Here is a 21,795-nt window from a genome sequence, read left to right as displayed (position 1 = left end):
TCAATAGTGCTGCACTGAACATTGGGGTGCATATAGCTTTTTGAATTTTGTTTTTCTCTGGGTATATGCCCAGTAGTGGGATTGCTGGGTCATATGGTAGTTATATTTTTAGTCTTTTAAGGAGCCTCCATACTTTTCTCCATCATGGCTGTATCAATTTACATTTCCACCAACAATGCAAGAGGGTTCCCTTTTCTCCACACCCTCTTCAGCATTTACTGTTTGTAGATTTTTTTGATGATGGCCATTCTGACCAATGTGAGGTGATACCTCATTGTAGTTTTGATTTGCATTTCTCTAATAATTAGTGATGTTGAGCATCTTTTCATTTGTTTGTTGGGCATTTGTATGTCTTCTTTGGAGAAATGTCTATTTAGGTCTCCATTTTTTGATTGGGTCGTTTTTTTGATATTGAGCTGCATAAGCTGTTTGTCTATTTTGGTGATTAATCCTTTGTCAGTTGCTTCATTTACAAATATCTTTTCCCATTCTGAGTGTTGTCTTTTCATCTTGTTTATGGATTCCTTTGCTGTGCAAAGGTTTTAAGTTTAATTAGGTCCCATTTGTTTATTTTTGTTTTTATTTCCATTTCTCTAGGAGGTGGGTCAAAAAAGATCTCACTGTGATTTATGTCAAAGAATGTTCTGCCTATGTTTTCCTCTAAGAGTTTTATAGTGTATGACCTTACATTTAGGTCTTTAATCCATTTTGAGTTTATTTTTTTGTTATGGTGTTCTAATTTCATTCTTTCACATGTAGCTGTCCGTTTTCCGAGCACGACTTATTGAAGAGGCTGTCTTTTCTCCATTGTGTATTCTTGCCTCCTTTGTCATAGGTTAGGTGACCATAGGTGCATGGGTTTATCTCTGGGCTTTCTATCCTATTCCATTGATCTATATTTATGTTTTTTTGCCAGTACCATGCTGTCTTGATTACGGTGGCTTTGTAGTATAGTCTGAAGACAAGGAGCCTGATTTCTCTGGCTCCGTTTTATTTTATTTTTATTTTTTTACTGTTCCTTTTTTTTCTGGCTCTGTTTTTCTTTCTCAAGATTGCTTTGGCTATTTGGGGTCTTTTGTGTTTCCATACAAATTGCAAAATTTTTTGTTCTAGTTCTGTGAAAAATACCATTGGTAATTTGATAGGGATTGCATTGAATCTGTAGATTGCTTTGTGTAGTATAGTCATTTTCACAATATTGATTCTTCCAATCCAAGAACATGGTATATCTCTCCATCTGTATCATCTTTGATTTCTTTCATCAGTACTTTATAGGTTTGCATGCACAGGTCTTTTGCCTCCTTAGGTAGGTTGATTTCAGCAGTGTTTTATAGTTTTCAGTGTACATGCCTTTTGCCTCCTTGGTTAAGTTTATTCCTACATATTTTATTATTTTTGATGAATTGTTTTCATAGTTTACTTTTCATATTGTACATTAATAGTTTGTAAAAATGTAACTGATTTTTACATGTTGATTTTGTACCCTGAAACTTTGCTGAATTCATTTATTAATTCTCCTGGGGGTTTTTTTGTGTGTGTATGCATGTGTGAATCTTTAGGGTTTTCTATGTATAAGGACATTTTATCTATGAACAGATAATTTTACTTCTTCCTTTCTAATTTTTATATCTTGTATTTCTTTTTTTGCCCAGTTGCTGTTGTTAGGACTTCTAGTACTATGTTGAATAGAAGTGGTGAGAGTGGGCATCCTTGCCTTATTTTTGATCTCAAAGGAAGTTTTTAGTTTTTCATCACTGAGTGTGATGTTAGCTGTTAGGGCTTTGCTTATATAGTCTTTATTATATGTGGGTATTTTGCTTTTAATCTTAGTTTGTTGAGTGTTTTGTTTAATCATAAAAGGATGTTTAATTTTCTGTATCAGCTGAGATGGTCATGTGTGTTTTTTTTTTCCTTCATGCTATTAATATGATGTGTCACATTAATTGATTTTCATGTATTAAATCAACCTTGCATTCCAGGAATAAATCCCACTTGGATGTGGTATTTAATCCTTTTAATGAGCTCTTGAATTCTGTTTGCTAGTATATTGTTGAGTTTTGCATCTGTGTTCATCAGGTATACTGGCCTGTAATTTTCCTTTCATATAATCCCTTTGTCTGACTTTGGTATCAGGTTAATACTGGCTTCATAGAATGAGTTTAAAAGTTTTCCTATTCATTTCTTTGGATGAGTTTGATGAGGACTAGTGTTAGTTTTGTTGTTGTTAATGTTTGGTAGCATTCTGCAGTGAAGCTGTCTGGTCCTGGGTTTCTATCTGTCGGGAGGTTTTTGATTACTGATTTAATCTACTAGTTACTGTTCTTTCAGATATTCTGTTTATTCATGATTCAGTTAGTAGGTTGCGTTTCTTAGAATTCATTTTTTTCTAGGTATTTCAGATAGTTGGCATACAGTTCATAATGTTCTCTTATAATAATTTTTATTCCTATGGCATTGGTTGTAATGCCTCTTCTTTCATTTCTTATTTAATTATTTGAGTCTTTTCCCTTTTTTCTTAGCTAATGTAACTAAATGTTTTCAATTTTGTTGGTCTTTTCAAAAAACCAACTCCTGGTTTTATTCATTTTCTTTATTGTTTTTCTCTTCTCTGTTTCACTTACCTCTGCTCTAATCTTTATTATTTCCTTCCTTCTGCTATCTTTGGGTATAGTTTTATCTTCTTTTTCTAGTTCCTTGAGTTGTAAAGTTAGGTTGTTTATTTGAAATATTTCTTCTTTTTTAATGTAATAAGCATTCATAGCTATAAATTTCCCTCTTAGCACTGCTTTCATTGCATTGCATATATTTTGTTATGTTGTGTTTTCATTTTCATTTGTCTCAAGATAATTTCTAATTTCTCTCGCAATTTCTACTTCACCCATTGTTTTTTTTGAGAATATATTTTTATATTTCCCACATATTTGTGGATTTTCAAGTGTTTCTGCTACTGTTAATTTCTAGTTTCTTTCCATTGTGATCAGAAAAGTTATTTTGCGTAATAACAGTATCCTGGAGAATGTTCCATGTGTACTTGAGAAAAATGTATTCTGATGTTGTTAGGTGGAGGTTTTTTTGCATATATCTATAATGTCCAATTGGCCTATAGTGTTGTTCAAATCCTCTAATTTTCTTATTGATCTTTTTTCTGGTTGTTCTTTCCATTATTGAAAATGAGGTATTGAAGTCTCCTACAATTTTTGTTTTATGGTCTATTTCTCCATTCAATCTGGTTAATGTTTTCTTCATGTATTTAGGAGTTCTCATGTGTGATGAATATATGTTTATATATATAAACACTATAATGTTTATATTTATAATGTTACATATTCCTGGAGAATTGACCTTTTTATTATTATATGATGTCTTACTTTGTCTCTTTAACAGGTTTTGACTAAAGTCTCTTCTGTCTGATATTATAGTATAGCCATCACTATTCTCTTTTGGTTATCATTTGCATGGGGAATCTGTTCCCATCCTTTCACTTTCAGTCTATATATGTCCTTAGACCTAAGTGAATCTCTTGTAGACAGCATTATAGGTGGGTCTTAATTTTTATACGTACAGCTACTCTGTGTCCAGGGAGTTTAACCTACTTACATTGGTAGGTTGTGTGTTTCTAAGAATTTATCCATTTCTCTAGGTTATCCAATTAGTTGGCATACAGTTGGTTAGGAAAGGACTTACTTTTGCCATTTTGTTAATTATTTCCTGTATGTCTCATAATTTTTTGCTCCTCATTTCCTATTTTACTTTCTTCCTTTGTCTTTCATTGATTTTTTTTGGCAGTGGCATGCTTTAATTCTCTTCTCATTTCCTTTTGTGTATTAGTCTTCTCAGGCTGCCATAACTGAAAGCCATAGACAGGGTCACTTAAAAAAAAAAAACAGAAAATTATTTATTACAGTTCTGTAGGTGAAGTCCAAAATCTAGGTGCTAGTAAGTTAGATTTCATTCTGAGATGTCTTTTCTTGGCTCATAAGTGTCCACCATCTATTGTGTACCCACATGACCTCTTCTTTGTGTGCAAATGGAGAGAGAGAGAGATAGAGAATGAAAGCTCTGGTGTCTCTTTTTATTAGGGCAACAATCACATCAGATCAGGGTCTTACCCTTATGATGTCATTTAACCTTAATTACTTCCCTTCCCCCCATCTCCAAAACCATCACATTGGAGGTTAGGGCTTCAACATATGAATTTTGGGAGATACAAACATGTATCCATAACATGAATAGTCTATAAATGTTTTTGTTATGGTTACAATAATATATTTTATACCAGTAACAAGTTAACTTCAAACACATACATACTTCTGTCACTAAACTGTACTCCTTTAAAGCTCTTTCCTCTCACTTTATTTATTGGTGTCACAAATTACATCTTTGTATACTGTGTGCCCATTAACATAGATTTATAGTTATTTTATGCTTTTTCTCCTAATTCTGTATAAGAATTAAAAGGGAAGTTATGCATCAAAATTTCAGTAATATACCTTTCTACATTTGTCCATATATCTTAACCAAAACCTTTATATTATCATACAGCTTCATGATGCCATCTAATATCCTTTCATTTCAACTTGAAAGACTTCCTTTAGTATTTCCGGCAGAGCAGGTCTAGTGGTATGAACTCCGTCAGCTTTTGTTTATCTGTGAAAATCTTAATTTCCCTTTCAGTTTTGAAGGACAGTTTTGCCAAATATCATATGCTTGGTTGACAGTTTTTTTCTTTTGGCACTCTGAAAGTATCATCCCACTGTCTTATGGCCTTCAAGGTTTCTGAGAAATTCATTTATAATCTTATAGAGGCTCCCTTGCACATGACAAATTGTATTTCTCTTGCCTCTTTTAAGATTTTCTCTTTTTCCTTGACTTCTGACAGTTTGACTACATTGTGTTTCGGTGTTGGTCTCTTTGGGTTTTTCCTAGTTGGAGTTTATAAAGCTTATTGAATTTGTATATCCATTTCTTTTTAAAATTTGGTAAGTTTTGTCATTTCTTCAAATAAACTCTCTGCTCCCTTTTTTCTCTCTTCTCTTCTGGGACTTTCATAATGCATATCTTGGTCCACCTGATAGGGTCCCATAAATCCTTCATGCTCTCTACACTTTTCTTAATTCTTTTTTCTTTTTGCTCCTCAGATACAATGATTTCACATGACCTGTCTCCCAGTTTGCTGATTTTTTTTCTGCCTGATCAAGTCTGATGGTGAACCCCTTTAGTGAACTTTTCAATTCAGTTATTATATTGCTCAGCACCAGAGGTTTTTTTTATAGTTTCTATATCTTTGTTGATATTCTAATTCTGTTCATGCTTCATTGTCCTGATTTCATTTAGTTTATATTTCTTTCAGCTCATTGAGAATCTTTAAGGCAGTTGTTAAAATTCCTTGTGAGGTAATTCACAGACCTGTGGTTTTTTAGGGTTGGTTTCTGGAACTTTATTTTCTTCCCATGATTGGGACATGTTTCCATGTTTCTTTGTATGCTTTGTCATATTTTGTTGAGATTTGGGAATTTGAAAACATAGCTATCTCTCTCAGTCTTTTCAGATACAGGGGAACACCTTGACTAATCAGCCTGACATGGAGGTTCTGATACTTCTCAAACCTTCGCTGGGGATGTATCTTCTCTGGGCTTGTGTGTACTTTTATTCTAGTGTATATGACTTTTTTTTTTTTTTTTTGGTAGTACGCGGGCCTCTCACTGTTGTGGCCTCTCCTGTTGCGGAGCACAGGTTCCGGACGCACAGGCTCAGTGGCCATGGCTCACGGGCCCAGCCGCTCTGTGGCACGTGGGATCTTCCCAGACCGGGGCACGAACCCGTGTCCCCTGCATCAGCAGACGGACTCTCAACCACTGCGCCACCAGGGAAGCCCTATATGACTTTTTTTTACTCTCCTAATTTCCCTAAGAGGATCTCTCCTGTTTCTTCTCAGGAGATTTTTGTTTTGGTTTCTATTGTATTCCTCCACCTGTAATCTCTTGCTCCTCCATCATTTGCAGAACTTCATAACCCCTGCAGCTCTAATGTGTAACGGCACTTGCCTTTGTTTTCAGCAGTCTCCAACCTGGTATCTAACTATGGAACTGTCCCCATCAGCTTTCCAGATCAGGCAAGACAGCAACCAATGAGTCAGACAGTGCCTAGACATGCCAGAAAGTTGGATGCAAGTGTCACTCTTTTCATCCCAATGGAGGATCTGGAAATTGCGAGACTTCCTTGTGACTGTGGCGCACTGTGGCACACTCTGCCAGGGAGATGGTGGGGCTAACTAAGCTGGGCAAAATGCCATGACCCTTCCTACCCTCTTTGATACAGTTTTTCTTGGTTAGTAATTCACTTGGATGATGCAGCTTCTTAACTGGTTTCTAGAGTTCTCATAATGGTATTTTGGTCTGTATATTGTTATTAACTTAGTGTCTCCATAGGGTAATGAGGGTCTGGAACTTCCTAGTCCTCCGTCTTCCTGATATTTTATCCTATAATTAAGTTTTAACTTAAGTATAAAAGTCCTACGTAGGAAATATAGAGAATGATAGAAAGCACATGTGATGCCTAGGATTATTAATGAAATAATGAGACAGTTTCAATGTATACCCATTAAAACTCTTCTCTTTTCATATTAGATCTAGTATTATGGTAATCTACTTATAAGTCTATAAAATTGAGAAGAATTTATGCTGTACATTTGTTATAAATTTGAAAGTTAGGGGTTCACAATAGATCTGTTTTTCTATTTATTTGATTATATGCTTCTCTTTATGTAGCTCAGTTTGAAGTACCAGATGGAAATCTTCTCTATGAGGATCAAGACTCAATATCAAAAACACAAATGCAAGTAAATACACAGAGAACATTCAAAGGTAATATATACCTTAAGTAGTATAATAATTACAGATAACTTTAAATTATTTTAATTAAACTCAGTAGAAAATATTTTTCTTTGGTTCATGAATATGCATCTGAGATTATATTTTATGCAACATTTATAGTTTCTTTGATGTTAGTTGTAAATACCCTAAGAAAATTAGAGAGCAAAAGTCAAAGTATTCATAACTTACATTGGTATTTCTGGTTGTAATATTATTTCACAGTCATAGGTCATATACTCAGACACCAAGGCTCAATCATAGGCCAATAATTTTCTCAAAAAAGATGCATACCTTTCAGCAGACTGGAAGATTATAGGTCCAAAACTCCAAAGGGTGTCTGTCTGTGACCTATGGTAGTAGCCTTCTACCACAGACTGTACTTGGTGAACAGAGATGTTGCTGAGAGCTGTAACTCTAACAGCAAATGAGGATCAGAGGGCCCCAAGGGAAGGATAGCCTGAGAGGCCTGGTGGAGGGCCTCAAGTGCGTCCTCTTGGTTGTGGCCCCACTGAGAAGAGTGGCCTTTGAAGTAATCTAATAGTAATGAATACCATCAAGAACCACACATGGGGACTATGAGAGTGCAAGTATCCAAATAGTCCCACCAATAGCTGGGCCTCATTTTCAGTTGTTCAAGTAGAGTGTGTCAAAGCTTGGCAGTCTTCTCCTTTGGAATGACACGTTGTGCCCCTCACAGATTTTGCCCAGGGATTTCAGTTAGGTACTGGGTAACTATGTCTTATCTGTAATAATGGTCCAGCCATGTTGCTACATATTGGTCTGTAGGACGTCTAGTTCTTGTTAAGTGGTGCCCTTGTATGGACCTATTTGGATGATGTCATCAATAGACTGGAAGGCTAGTGCTCCCTCTGGGTGTAGGACATTTCTAGGTCAAGACTGTTTGGTGAAAGATAGTTGGGGAATTTATGTAGCTTTATGGAAGGACATTAGTGAGGCAATGCAATCTGTTCCCCATATGACGAACTGATCCTAATCATCCATGTGGACAGAGATTATGCATAGGGTATTTGCACCGTCTATTACAGAATACCAGATTCTCTCACTGTGGACAGTAGCTTCCATGACAGTCACAATATCAGATATAACTAGTGCCTGGGGACTACATCACTGAGCTGCCAATTATCACTGGAGTCTCTACACACACAAGGACATATGCCCAGGTCCACTGAGCTACTGAATGAAGAAACAGTCTCAGGGAGAATTTTTGCTTCATTAAGCTCATCAATAAGGACAGTTATTTACTTTTCTTCTTCACGCATTTGTTTTTGAGGAACAAAGTACTAGATTCTGGTAGTTGAGTAGTTTCACAGTCTTCCACTTGTCTTGCTGAAGTGGTAATTTCTATCAGGGTTTGGGGTGAATGCAAGTAGGGGTTCATGTAAACAGTACTTCTATACCAATAATGCATTCAACAGTGGGGGCTATAACAATGGAGTTTTGAGGTGGCCTGAGTGGGTACACTGTTGTAGGGTCTGGGTAAGTTTCCCATTGGTGGTGGCCGTGGAGTACCACCTCGGCATTATCAGTGTCCTCCTCATCCTGGTGTCGGGGGTTGTGGTGATCACAGTCACCTATGCACCCATGTCCCACAGGCTTGGGAATGCAATTCTGCACATCTCCACTGAACTCTAACTTTATCATAAGTCCTCACATTCCCACTGGATATATGGGGCCCGGCCTAACCCATAGTCTTGTTTATCTTGAAAGCCGTAAAGTCTTGGTAAAAGTTGGCAGAGCATTTTGATTCATGGCAAGGATCACTGGGAAAAGCAGAAACATAGCACCTGTGTTAGTCATAGGCCACAGTAGTGGCCTGTTGGGCCTCCCTTATCCCACTACCTGGCCTTCGGGTCCTTGGTAAATATCCCATCAGTCTACTCCTTTCAGACCCTGTTTTGGGGGTAACACACCCTTTGATCTCTTTAAGGCCTTTGCCCAGATGGTCCGGGGTGGTTACTAGACTACCATTTTTACATCATTCTCTCTTCTGGTCAGTCATTGCTATCTTGGCATTATTCACTATTACTTGTCCAGAAATTTGTCAGTTAAGGTCCAGATTGTGTCGTAGACCAATTGCCCTGACCTTATTAGGATGTTTATCGAGCTTGATGTCCAGCAATAGTGGCACAAATGAACCTAGGAACCTGAATCTGGTAAATAAAAAAAAAAAAACAATCTCATCATCTGCTGTCCTCATTCCCTCATTGTATACCTTAGGCACCACCAGGGTGGCTCATGGAGTCACTATTGCCTTTTCACGTATGCTTAAAACATGTTTTACAAAGGCAAGGATGAGCCATCTGTCGGATCCAAAACAGTACCCAGCTGAGGAAGGAGAGTCTTGGATGTCTGTATTTTTTCATACTCCTTTATTCCACCTCCTTGTGCAGTGTGACCATTGTCAAGGTTCTCCAAGAAATGTTTCTGTATTAGCAACCCGGCAAGGTTACATGATTACTTCTTTAACAAGATACTCCTTTAAATGTGAAGATGAACGACTCACGTCTATAAGGTCTCTTCAGGTCACTGGGTAAAGTGATCCTCAGCACTCTACATTCCTTTTCATTAAATCATGAATTACAGTAACCACTATAGCAAAGGCTGAACACAAGTTCCAGGAGCATTAGATCTAACAGTAGTCACTGAGTACAACTCAGCATGCAGGGTCACCAACAACTTTTGATCCCTTTTTTTTTTTTTTTTTTTTTTTTTGCGGTACTCGGGCCTCCCACCGTTGCGGCCTCTCCCGCTGCGGAGCACAGGCTCCGGACACACAGGCTCAGCGGCCATGGCTCACAGGCCCAGCCGCTCTGCGGCATGTGGGATCCTCCTGGACCGGGGCACGAACCCGTGTCCCCTGCATCGACAGGTGGACTCTCAACCACTGCGCCACCAGGGAAGCCCTGATCCCATTATTGATGAAACTGTAAGTAGCCAAGGAATTGCTTCCCCAGTTTTGTCAAAATCCCTGTTTGATGTTTAATTTGACCCACCCACTGGGCATCTTGGCCAGCAAAACAGGACTATTAAAATAGAAGGATCATGGGGCTTCCCTGGTGGCACAGTGGTTGAGAGTCCGCCTGCTGATGCAGGGGACACGGGTTCATGCCCCGGTCCGGGAAGATCCCACATGCCACGGAGCGGCTGGGCCCGTGAGCCATGGCCGCTGAGCCTGTGCATCCGGAGCCTGTGCTCCGCAACGGAAGAGGCCACGACAGTGAGAGGCCCGCGTACCGCAAAAAAAAAAAAAAAGAAGGATCATGTAAACAATAAAGTAACACTCTCCTAAGCATGTCACACAATCTGTCAGCAGTTCCTGAGACACGTTGGCCTGAATGGTCATGTGCCCTGTGGGAACCTCAGACTCTTAACAAATGACTCAGTAAGTGCCCCCTTAGAGAGCCCTGAGGACTCACTAGTGCTCCTTCCAGAAAGGAATTGTGCTTCATTGACCACATTGCTCACTGTGCTAACTTGTCAGGGAGAGAGCTGCCAGTTTTTGAGTTGGTCAAGTAAGACAGCAAGTAAATTGAAAGTAAATTTAAGCATTTATTCACTTACTGTAATAGTATAAGAGTCTAAACAGGAAAGGTTCCCAGCCACACCAATATTCCATTTTCCCCCACAGAACATCATTGGATGAGGGTCAGATACATCAGTGCTGACAGGGCTGGGGTAGGGGAAGATCATCTCACAACCAAAGGAGCTCCAAACAAAAGGTTCTTGCTGTTCTATAGATCTGAGAGGAGATAGAAGTGGGAGGTCTAGGAGGAGTGCAAAAGTACTGAAAACAGAGTCAGAGATAATAAAAAGGTCTACAAGGTCCAATGAAAAGGTGGTCTATGTACAGGGTCTCAGCTGAGTCCTCCCTACATAAGAATGCTTCAGAATTGAAGCACTCAGACTAAGAATGCAGATATGGCCTTAGTCCATGACTGCACTAATTCCAATGTCTGCAGTGCACTGGCTATGTCTCAGAGTCTAGTGTGGAGTATGAAGATTTCCCCCATGACAGCTGCCAGATCAAGCCTTTGTAATCGTCTAAGGTTGGGCCTGACAGATCACGCAGAAGATTTTGGCATGTTGTCAGTGCCTCAGTGTAAACACATATGCATGTCCACATACAGGTACACATGATATACATATATGGATATACATATCCATATAGTCATCTTCATGTATGCTTACATACATAAACGTGCACATATATGTATATATGCATATTCACAGACATATTTAGAAATCATGGTTTCTCAAAGACACTTTCAATTTCATTCTCTCCCCTCAAGACTTGTTCTGATCTTTCTCTATTTCCGGTGTGTATATCCTTCCTTCCACAGTGTGAATCTGACTCTGATCAACATCAGTACATTTACTCATTTGCTCTACCTTATAATGCTTCTAAAATTATTTCAGAATGTAGAACCCTAGAAAAACGAATCTACTAAGAGGATTCTGTGATTTGCAAACAGAGAACAGATTTGTGGTTGCCAAGGGAGTGGAGGGTGGGGGTGGGATGGATTGGGAGTTTGGGATTAGCAGATGCAAACTATTATATATAGGATGGATAAACAACAAGGTCCTACTGTATAGCACAGGGAACTATATTCAATATCCTGTGATAAACCATAATGGAAAAGAATATGAAATATATATATACATATATAACTGAGTCAATTTGCTATACGGCAGAAATTAACACAACATTGTAAATCAACTGTACTTCAATAAAATAAATTTAAAAAATAAATTCTTCAATAAACATCTTAACTTACAGTTGAAAAAGAGGAAAAAGATTTTGTGATTTGTTTACAGTTCACCCCTCTACTCTTTTGCCCAGGAGTGAGGGTGTACGTCAAATACTATATTGATGATTTACTTGCATTAGTGCTTTCTTATTTCCTTCAGTAGATTCAGTTCTTTAAATTTAGTTTCAGTTTTAGTTCCTTTTCTTATCCTTTGTAATTTAACTTTTCTGTTGATACATAATTGACACATAACATGTTTCATATGTACAACATACTGACTCGAGATATGTATATATTACAAAAAGTATCACAATAAGTTTAGTTATCATCTATCACCACATATAGTTAAATTTTTTTTCTTGTGATGAGAATTTTTAAGATGTACTCTCTTAGGAACTTCCAAATATGCAATGCAGTATTAACTGTAGTCACCATGCTGTATATTTTATCTCCAGTACTTATTTATTTTATAACTGCGAGTTTGTACCTTTTGACCACCTTCACCCATTCACCCACCCTCTACCCCCTGCTTTTGGCAACCACCAATCTGTTCTATGAGTTTTGATATTGGTTTTGTTTTTGTTTTAATTCCACATATAATTGAGATCATACAGTATTTGTCTTTCTTTCACTGACTTACTTCACTTAGTATAGTACCCTCAAAATGCATCCATGTTGTCCCAAATGGCAAGATTTCCTTCTTTTTTATGGCTGAATAATATTCCTTTGTATATATGTATACTACATTTTCTTTATCCATTCATCTGTCCATGGACACTTAGGTTGTTTCCATGTTTTGGCTATTATATTATTATTATAAATAATGCTGCAGTGAACATAGGGGTTTAGATATCTTTTCAAGTTAGTGTTTTCATTTCCTTTAGAAAAATACCCAGAAGTGGAATTGCTGGATTGTAAGGTAGTTCTATTTTTACTTTTTTGAGGAACCTCCCATAATGTTTTCCACAGTGGCTGCACCAAATTCCCTTCCCACCAACAGTGCACAAGGTCTCCCTTTTCTCCACATTCTCACCAACACTTATTTCCTGTCTTTTTGATAATAGCCATTCTAACAGGTATGGGGTGGTATCTCATTGTGGTTTTGATATGCATTTTCCTGACGATTAATAATGTTGAGAACCTTTTCATGTACCTGTAGGCCACCTGTAATGAAACATGTCCTTTCAAATCCTCTATCCATTTCTTAATCAGATTTTTTTTCTGCTTTTGAGTTGTATGAGTTATTTCTTTATTTTGGATATTAACCCTTTGTCAGATATACGATTTGCAAATACTTTCTTCCATTCTGTAGGTTGCCTTTCATTTTGTTGATATTTTCCTTTGCCGTGCAGAAGCTTTTTAGTTTGATGCAGTCTCATTTTTGGTGTCAAATCCAAAAAGTCTTCACCAAGACTGATAATGTCAGGGAGCTTACTGCTTATGTTTTCTTCTAGAAGTGTTATGGTTTCTGGTCTTACATTCAAGTCTTTAGTTGATTTTGCATTGATTTGTGTGTGTAAGATAGTGGTCCAGTTTCATTCTTTTGCATGTAGCTGTCCAGTTTTCCCAACATCATTTATTGAATAGACTGTCCTTTCTTCACTGTTTATTCTTGGCTGATTTGTTGTAAATTAATTGACCCTATATGTGTAGGTTTATTTCTGGAATCTCTGTTCTCTTCCATTGATTTATATGTCCATTTTTATGGCAATACCATACTGTTTTGATTACAATAGCTTTGTAATACAAAACTGACCCTTGAACAACACAGATTTGAACTGCATGAGTCTACTTATACACAGAATTTTTTCATTAAATACATGCTATGGTACTACATAATCTGTGGTTGGTTGAATCTGTGGATGCAGAGCCATGGATATAGAGGGCCAACTGTAAAATTCTGTGTGGATTTTCGACTGTGTAGGTGGGAAGGGAGGTCAGTGCCCCTAACCCCCATGTTGTTCAAGGGTCAGCTGTAGTTTGAAATCAGGAAGTATGATGCCTCCACCTTTGTACTTTTTTCTCAAGATTGCTTTGACTATAAAGGATCTTTTGCGAGTCCATACAAATTTTAGGATTTTTTTGTTTTATTTCTGTGAAAAATGCCATTGGAAATTTAATAAGGATTGCATTTAATCCATAGCTTGCTTTGGGTGGTGTGGACATTTTAAAAATATTAATTCTTCCAGTTCACGAGCATGGAATATCTTTGCATTATTTTTGTCTTCTTTAATTTCTGTCATCACTATTTTATAGTTTCAGTGTATGAATACTTTATCTCCTTTGTCAAATTTATTTTTTTCTTTTTGATGTCATTGTAAATGGGATTATTTTCTTATTTTCTCTTTCTCATAGTTTGTTGTTAGTGTATAGAAATGCAATTGATTTTTTATTTTTTTTATATTGATTTTGTATGTTGCACCTTTACTGAATTCACTTATTAGTTCTAACAGCTTTTTGGTGGAGTCTTCAGGATTTTCTATATATAGCCTTTATTGGGTTGAGGTAAATTCCTTTTATCCCTAATTTATGAAATTAGGAGTTTTTATCATGGGAGTTAAAATGGGAGTTTTTATCATGAAAAAGTATTGAATATTTTCAGATTTTTTTTCTGCACCTGTTGAGATGATCATGTAATATTTATCCCTTGCTCTGTAATGTGGTGTATGTGTCACATTGATTGATGTTGGACCATCCTTGCCTGAGTAGAGTAAATACCATTTGGTCATGGTGTATGATCTTTTTAATGTGCTGTTGAATTGTTTGCTAGTAGTTTGTTGAGAATTTTTGCATGAGTTCATCAGGGATATTGGCTTGTCATTTTCTTGTGGTGTCTTTGTTTGGCTTTGCTATCTAGGTAATGCTGGCCTCATAAAATGAATTTGGAAGTTTCTACCAGTGAATGTTTGTGTCCCCCCCATAATTCATGTGTTAAAATCCTAATGTCTAATGTAATTGTATTAGGAGTGGGGAGGTGCTTAGGTCATGAGGGTGGAGCCCTCATGAGTGGGATTAGCCCATTCATGAATGGGCTAAAATTTTAGAAAAATTTTCTGTTTTCTGTTTCATTTATTCCTGCTCTAACCTTTATTATTTCCTTCCTTCTGATAACTTTGAGTTTAGTTTATTTTTCTCTTTCTAGTTCCTTGAAGTGTAAAGTTAGGTTTTTTATTTGAGGTCCTTTTTCTAGCTGCCCACAGACAATCCAGCTATGTTGATTCCTTCAGTGTTCTAATTAAGGTGAGATAGAAGTGGGCCTCTCAGGCAGCACCCTGAAAGGCTTTGAGAGGCTTATGCTCACTTCCCTCTCTCTTTCTCCCATGGGAAAAATTGTGGGTGAGGGAATCTCTCTCTGTGTTGAGCTGTGCTGACTTGGTGGAGGGGTGACATAGGTAAAGCAAAACTGTTCTTCTTACCCTTTTTAATGCAGCTATCTAGGATGTTATGTTCCACCAGCATGCTGGAACTTCTTGAGTGGACTCTGAAGCTCTCATAAATGTATTTCATCCACGAATTGTTAAATCAGTGTTTCCATGGGCTTCGGGACTGTGATCTCTTACCCTGCCGTTTTGCTGATGTCACTCCCTAAATTATTTTAAATTAAAGTGATCAGAAGATATTTTTCTTTGGTTCATGAATCAGTATTTAAGCATATATTTTATAGCAGTTTTACACTTAGACTTAAAGTATGAATACCCCAAGATAACTAGAGAATAAAGGCCAAAATATTCATAACTTTTGGTTGGTATTTCTAGTCATAAGACTATTTCATGGCCATGGGTCATATACTAATTATTCACCAAGGCCTTATAACAGGCCAATAGTAGTCGCTTAAAGGGTTTGTACCTTTCATCTGACTCCAGGTGACTATGATACCAAAAGCCTAATGGGCAGCTCTGGCCTCTGGCAGTGTCCTTCTGCCATAGGCTCTAATCAGCAAACTGAGAGGTTGCTGAGATCTGTAACTCAAACACAAATGTGTATCAGAGGAGCCAAGGGGATGGACAGAGTCAGAAACCTGTTGGAGGGCCTCTAGGACATCCTGTTTTGGTCTCAAAGGTAGAGACCAAAAATGGTATCCTAATAGACAAATGCCATCAAGATGACCACATGGTGAATGTCAAAGTACTAGTAGCTGAAAAGTTCTACCAATCTTTGGGTCTCCTTTGTGTTTGTGGGGGCTTAGAGGAACTAAAGCTTGGCAGTTGTCTCCTATGGAATGACACATACTGCCTCTTCTCAGTTTACTTCCAGAGATTTCACTTGGGTACCAGGTCCTGGTACTTTTTCTGTATTAATGGCCCAGACTTAACTCACATGTAAGTCCACATGCTTTCTGTGTTTGTTGGGTAATTCCCTTGCCTAGGCCTAGTGGAGGTTATTGTTAATATAGGGGGAGGCTAGGGCTCCATGTGGGAGTGGGACTTTTTCCAGGTCATGGCCTTATGGAAGGACATTAAAGGTACGTTGCAACCCATGACACGTATGGCAGACTGATCCTGATCATCCCTGTGGACAGGGATGCTGAAAGAGACATTTGTAATGTCAGTTGCTTTGTACTTGCCTCAGCTTGGGCCACAGCCTTCATGGCTGTCATAATTTCAGGTAACACTAGTAGTGCTCAAGCTGCGTGACTGCATTGAGCCTCTAATAATCAATTGAATCTCCATACACCTGAGGCCTAATCCACAGGCCAGATGGGGCTACTGAATAGAGAAATAGTCTTACGGAGAATTTTTGCTTCATTAAGCTCAGTAATGAGGAAGCTGTCTCTTTTCATCCTCTAGGGAGTTGCTTTGGTAGTCAAAGGGACTAGGTACTGATAGACTGTTAGGTTCAGACTACCTAACAGACTACCAGAGCCACTGAAATGGCCTCAGTTGTAGTATTTATGATCATGGCTTGGGGATAAGGATGGGGTGTTAAGGATGCACACTTAGACTATATAAATACACACACACACACACACACACACACACACACACACACACACACACACACACACACACACACACACACACACACACACACACACACACACACACATATATAGTTTTCCTTCATCTTGGTACAAAAGGACCAGGGAATGAAATTCTTCCTCACCTCCCCATTGAACTGTGACCTTGGCAAACGTCCTCATGTTCCCAGTGAGGACATAGGGACCTTGGCCTAACTCATAGTCTTGTTTATTTTTAAAGTTAAGAGGTTTGGATAAAAGTAGAGAGATTTCAGGTCAAGATTCACTGGGAGGGTTGGAAGGAATATTATTTATATTAGTCATAGGAGTTGTCAGTATGTGGACTCTGTTGTGCCCCCAGTGGCCATTATCTAGTCACAAGTATCTGAAGGAGAGTCTATCAGTCTCCTCCTTGAGACCCATTGTTGGGTAACAGGACCCATAGATGTCTTTGGGAAAGACCTTAACCCAATGATCCAGGAGTAAGTACCCAATTACCATTTTTACATCACTCTGACTACTAGTGAAAAGTTAGTGTCTTGCCAGTAGCTGCTTTTTCTTTGCTTGGAAATTTTTCATTTCACACATGGATTGTGCCGTGAACCAAGTGACATCACCTTATAAGGAGGTTTAATTGAGACAGATGACCAGTGAGAGTGGCAAGAATGAACTTAAATCTGAGTCTGGTAAACAATCTCATCATTTACTTTTCTTACTTCTCATTGTCAAATCAAGGAACTGTCAGGTGGCTTGCAGAGCCCCTTATAGGTGGCCGTAAGAGTAGACCAAAAAAGTTTTCCAGTGTCAGAGAACTCACCATGATTGGACCAAACCAGTCCAAGAACAAATAATAGCTAGTAAAGGAAGGAGAAGGTCTCAGGTGTACATGACATTTCTCCCACCTCCTTCTTCATCCTCCTTGGGCAAAGTCGTCATGGAAGATGTTCTGAAAGAGGGGGTTCTGCCGTAACACACCAGAAAAGGTGCTTCTGTCCTTAAATAATTTTAACAAGATTACTTTCTTTGTGGTGGAATCAAACTATCCAAATCTCTTTGGTTTCTTTGGGTCACTGGGCAAAGCAATCCTGAGGGCTCTACCTACTTTCTCATTAAATATGAGAAACATTTGCTGCATCAAGGATGTCATCAGTGCCCGGGACATGTTTAGATTTAACAGTAGTCCTTGTGTCCTATTCTGCATGCAACTTTAGGTGACCAACTACATTGTTTTCTGGTTTATCTTTCCTGTATTTCCTTTTCTAAAGGTAAGTATCTTATATTTTCTTTCCATTTCCCACTCTTTTCTTTCCTAAAAGATAGCATACTTGATACCTTCTCTTTTCATTTTTTCTACAATTAACCTATCTCCTAACAGTCCCTCCAAGTTGGTTTATAAGTATCTTTTTATAGCTTTATGTGTAACTCTTTGTACCACATCATACACCATAATTTGTGTTACCCTAATTTATAGTATGTACCTTGTTTTTCAACCAATCTCACATGCTAGTACATTTAGGTGCTTTTGAGTATTTTGCAATTAAAAATATGGTGTAATGAATAACCTTTACATATACATTTTCATTATTTGGTCTATGAGTATATATTAACCTAAGTTATAATAATCTAAAACAAGTAGGGACTAATATAAAATGTATGTGATGCCAACAAATATTTATGAAACAGTGAGTCTTACACACATTAAAATTTTCCTCACAATTTTTATGTCAGGTCTAGCATTATGGTAATTTACTTATATTTTATGTTTATAAAAATGAAAGAAAATACTGCTAAACATGTGTATAAATTTGATATATAGGGATTTCACAATAGACCTGTTTTTCAGTTTAATGCACTAAATGTATCTCTTTTTGTAGCTCATGATCATGTGTCAGATGAAAATCTTATGTTTAAGCATCAAGACTCAAAGTCAGAAACAGAAATGCATGCAGAGAAACAAAAATATTCTAGAGATGAAAGTCTCATTAGTAAGTTTAATAATTATAGATGACTTTAAATTATTTTAAATTGTACTCATCAGAAGATCCTTTTTCTTTGGTTCGTGAATATGTATTTGGGCATATTTTTTTTGAACTAGTTAAAAGAATCCTTGTATTTATTTTTTACACAGCACAAATGCAGGTGACACAGTAAGTCCATAATTCCTCACAAAACTTATTAACTTATCAACTGAGAATCTATGTTCTTAAAATCTGCATCATTCATAGCTATACACTCTATGGAATCCATTCCATAGTAGCAGAGGAGAACCTTAACTCAAAGCACCAAGTTTCCAGGCATTACTGCAAATGTCTTGTTTTCATTCTCTGATACATGCAGTCAAACTGCCTATGAAGCAAATACCAATTCACCTTAAACGCCAATGGATAAGGGAAAACAATTGGGAAACCAACATTATTCTTACATCTAAAACTGATTCTACCTGTTTACCTTGTTGTATTTCTTTCTATGAACATTTTAACTTTTAATGTAGCTATAATTAATATGAATATAAATTGAAACTTAAACATAATCTCTTTCAGGTTCATCTAACAATTTAGGACGTTCATATCTGTTTCATAAGTCCTAAGGAAAACAAAATGTGACCTCTAATCTAGAATATTCTTGCAATCTTTATTAAAAGTTAAATTAGAATTTTATAGCAAAGTAATATGGTCTGTTTGTCCAAATTATGGATTTAAAAATTCCTTAATTTATTTAAATTAAGATACAAAGCTGATTCCCAGTATATTTCATAGAAGGGTGTTTTCATTTTTTGAACAAGCAGGGTTCAGTGGACATTTTTAGGATCTTGCTCGCATCAGCCCTGTGTATACCCAGAGATTACTGGATCCACTAAATGGACAATGAAAATTGGTCGAGGCTGTTGATGAAAGCTTCAACAGGAATCTGATACACAGACACAGACTTTATTGTTATAGTCAGTGGAACTGAAATCTTCCTTAAAACTGTGCTTCTGATAGGCTGAAGATAGAGTAATGGACTGTTAGTTCTTTAAGCCAAAAATGCATGGATCTGTTCTACAAAGGCTTCATTCTCTGCCTGTGGCCAGTAACTTGAGGGTCTTCTGTAGATTCTGCACTGCTGACATCTTCATACTGCAAAGCTCTGCCAGCGTTATTTGCAGTATTTCTGAGGTCTAGCAAAGTCCTCTGATGTTAGTTGGGTATCTCCCTGGGAAACTGTACTGAAAAGTGCAGGATCAATGGCCGGAATAGTCTGTGGAGTAGGCTGGATAGTGTTACTTGTTACACCTGTGCTGTGAGGAGCTTCTTCTGGGGTATTAGCAGGAATGCGGGCACCGAGAGGAATTTGTATTCCCGTAAAGCTGCTTGATGTCATGTTGCTTGGGTCATAAGTTGAAGATGACGGCTGAGGGGCTGAGTGGGCAGAGAGGTTGCTCCAGAATTTTCATTTTCTCCAACATCATTATCTTCTTCAATCCCACCAGGCCCTGCTTGAGGAGTCTCTCCATTCTTTAAAAAATTATGAATATGAATATATGTTGCTTTCCACCTTGCATACTTTCTGTGTTTCACGTTTTCATCAGTGAGTTCTCTAACCGCTATTTTGACATCTATTAAAAGACTTTCAGTGTAGAAGAACTTGATCATGTTTTTGTGAAATCGCCCAGCATGATCTTCATTATCTACATACAAAAACATTTTCAAAGCATAATTCTCCAAATGGGCAGAGCCAACTATTTCTTGAGTAACAGCTTCATTATCACCCAACTGTTTCATAAGAGCATCTAACTGATCCATTAGCTTTGGTGAAAACGTACGACATTCAGGAGTTTTACTATCAACATTCATTCCTGTTTGCATTGCATACAAATGACAGTAATAAGCCACCACAGGGGGTCCCCGCTTGTCATGCTCCTGAGCCGTCCTCAAATGATGGTGTACACTCTTAAGCTGTGGGGGCAGTGGGGGCAGCGGAGCAAGCATGGGCATCTCCACTCCAGGAATCCTATTTGGGCATGTTCTTATAGAAATTTTTCACTGACGTAAAGTATGAATGCCCTAAGATAATTAGAGAACAAAAGCAAAACTGTTGATAACTTTTGGTCAGAATTTGTTGTCTTGAGACTGTTTCACAGTCATGGGTCATGTGTTCAGTATCCCCTGAAGCCCAATAATGGACTAATAATTGTCTCTTAAAGGGTGTGTACCTTTCAGCGAGCTGTTCCTAGAGATGATGAATTAAAAACCCCAACAGGTGCCTCTGACCTGTGGCAGTGTTCTTCTGCCTTAAGCTCCAGTTGGTAAATAGATAGTTGCTGAGAGCTGTAACTCAAATGGCAAAATGGATCAGAGGGGCCAAAAGGAAGGGTAGCCTAGGTGGCTTGTTGGAGGGCTTGCAGGTCATCCTCCTTGTTGTGGCCCCACTGAAAGGAAATGACCTTTCTTGTAACCCTTTAGATGGATGGCATTAAGAATGCAAGTAGATGAAGAGTTCCATCAGTCCCTGGGCCTCCTTTTTAATTGCTGGAGCAGAGAGGATCAAAGCCAGTCTTTTCCCATGGAATGAAACAATGAGACTCCATACCCAGGTCAAGCCCAGGAATTTCACTTGCGTACTTGTACGTTTTCTGTAAAAGTGGCCCAGCAAGTTGCCACTTGTGTGTCAGCAGGGTGTCCAGCCCTTGTGGGGCTGTTGTCCAGCTCCCTTCTCTGGACTCAATAGGATGACATTATCAGTAAAGTAGAGGGCTAGTCCCTCCTCTGGAAAATCTGGAGATTTTCCAGGCTTTGATACATTGATGACAGATAGGAAATTCAGATAGACTTGTGGAAGGATATGAATGGTGAATTGTACCCATTCCACATAAAGATGAACTGACTGGAATCATTCCCATTCAGAGGGATACTGAAAAGGGCGTTTGTGATATCCATTGCTGAATAACAAGTTCCCACACTCTGGACAAGTTACTACGACAGTCACACTGTCAGATATCACTGATGCCAAGGTTGTCCTGTTGGTTGAACAGCCAAAATCAATTGAGTATCTGTGAACTCAAGATCAGGTACACAAGTCAAGTGAATTATTGAATAGGGATATAGTCTCAAGGAGCCTTTTTCTGCGTTAAACTCAGTAAAGAGGGCAGTTTTTCCTTTTTCTTTCCCAGGCAGATTTTTGGGAGATAGAGGTACTAGGTGCTGGTAATCGGGTAGGT

At 38.0% G+C, this 21,795-nt stretch overlaps 1 protein-coding gene and 1 pseudogene across 19 annotated transcripts in view; one reads left to right on the top strand and one right to left on the bottom strand.

The window, feature by feature from the left end:
- The window catches only part of CCDC7 (coiled-coil domain containing 7), a 288,810-nt gene that overhangs the window by 130,268 nt on the left and 136,747 nt on the right, over positions 1 to 21,795 (top strand). For 17 of the 18 annotated variants that reach the window (XM_082854543.1, XM_082854542.1, XM_082854544.1 and 14 more), the window contains one exon: positions 6,768 to 6,863. The exons of the other annotated variant lie outside the window; for it this stretch is intronic. In XM_082854543.1, coding sequence (XP_082710669.1) covers positions 6,768 to 6,863 — 96 coding nt within the window. The remainder of the gene's footprint in view (positions 1 to 6,767; positions 6,864 to 21,795) is intronic. 18 annotated transcript variants of the gene reach the window in all.
- LOC309971564 (vacuolar protein sorting-associated protein VTA1 homolog) lies at positions 19,648 to 20,572 on the bottom strand (annotated as a pseudogene). Its single transcript has one exon. The product of its transcript is annotated as a vacuolar protein sorting-associated protein VTA1 homolog (transcript).

This window comes from Leucopleurus acutus (genome assembly GCF_964270905.1).
Source record: "Leucopleurus acutus genome assembly, chromosome: 1".
Lineage (NCBI taxonomy): Eukaryota > Metazoa > Chordata > Mammalia > Artiodactyla > Delphinidae > Leucopleurus > Leucopleurus acutus.
This window is presented reverse-complemented; position numbering and strand designations above follow the sequence as displayed.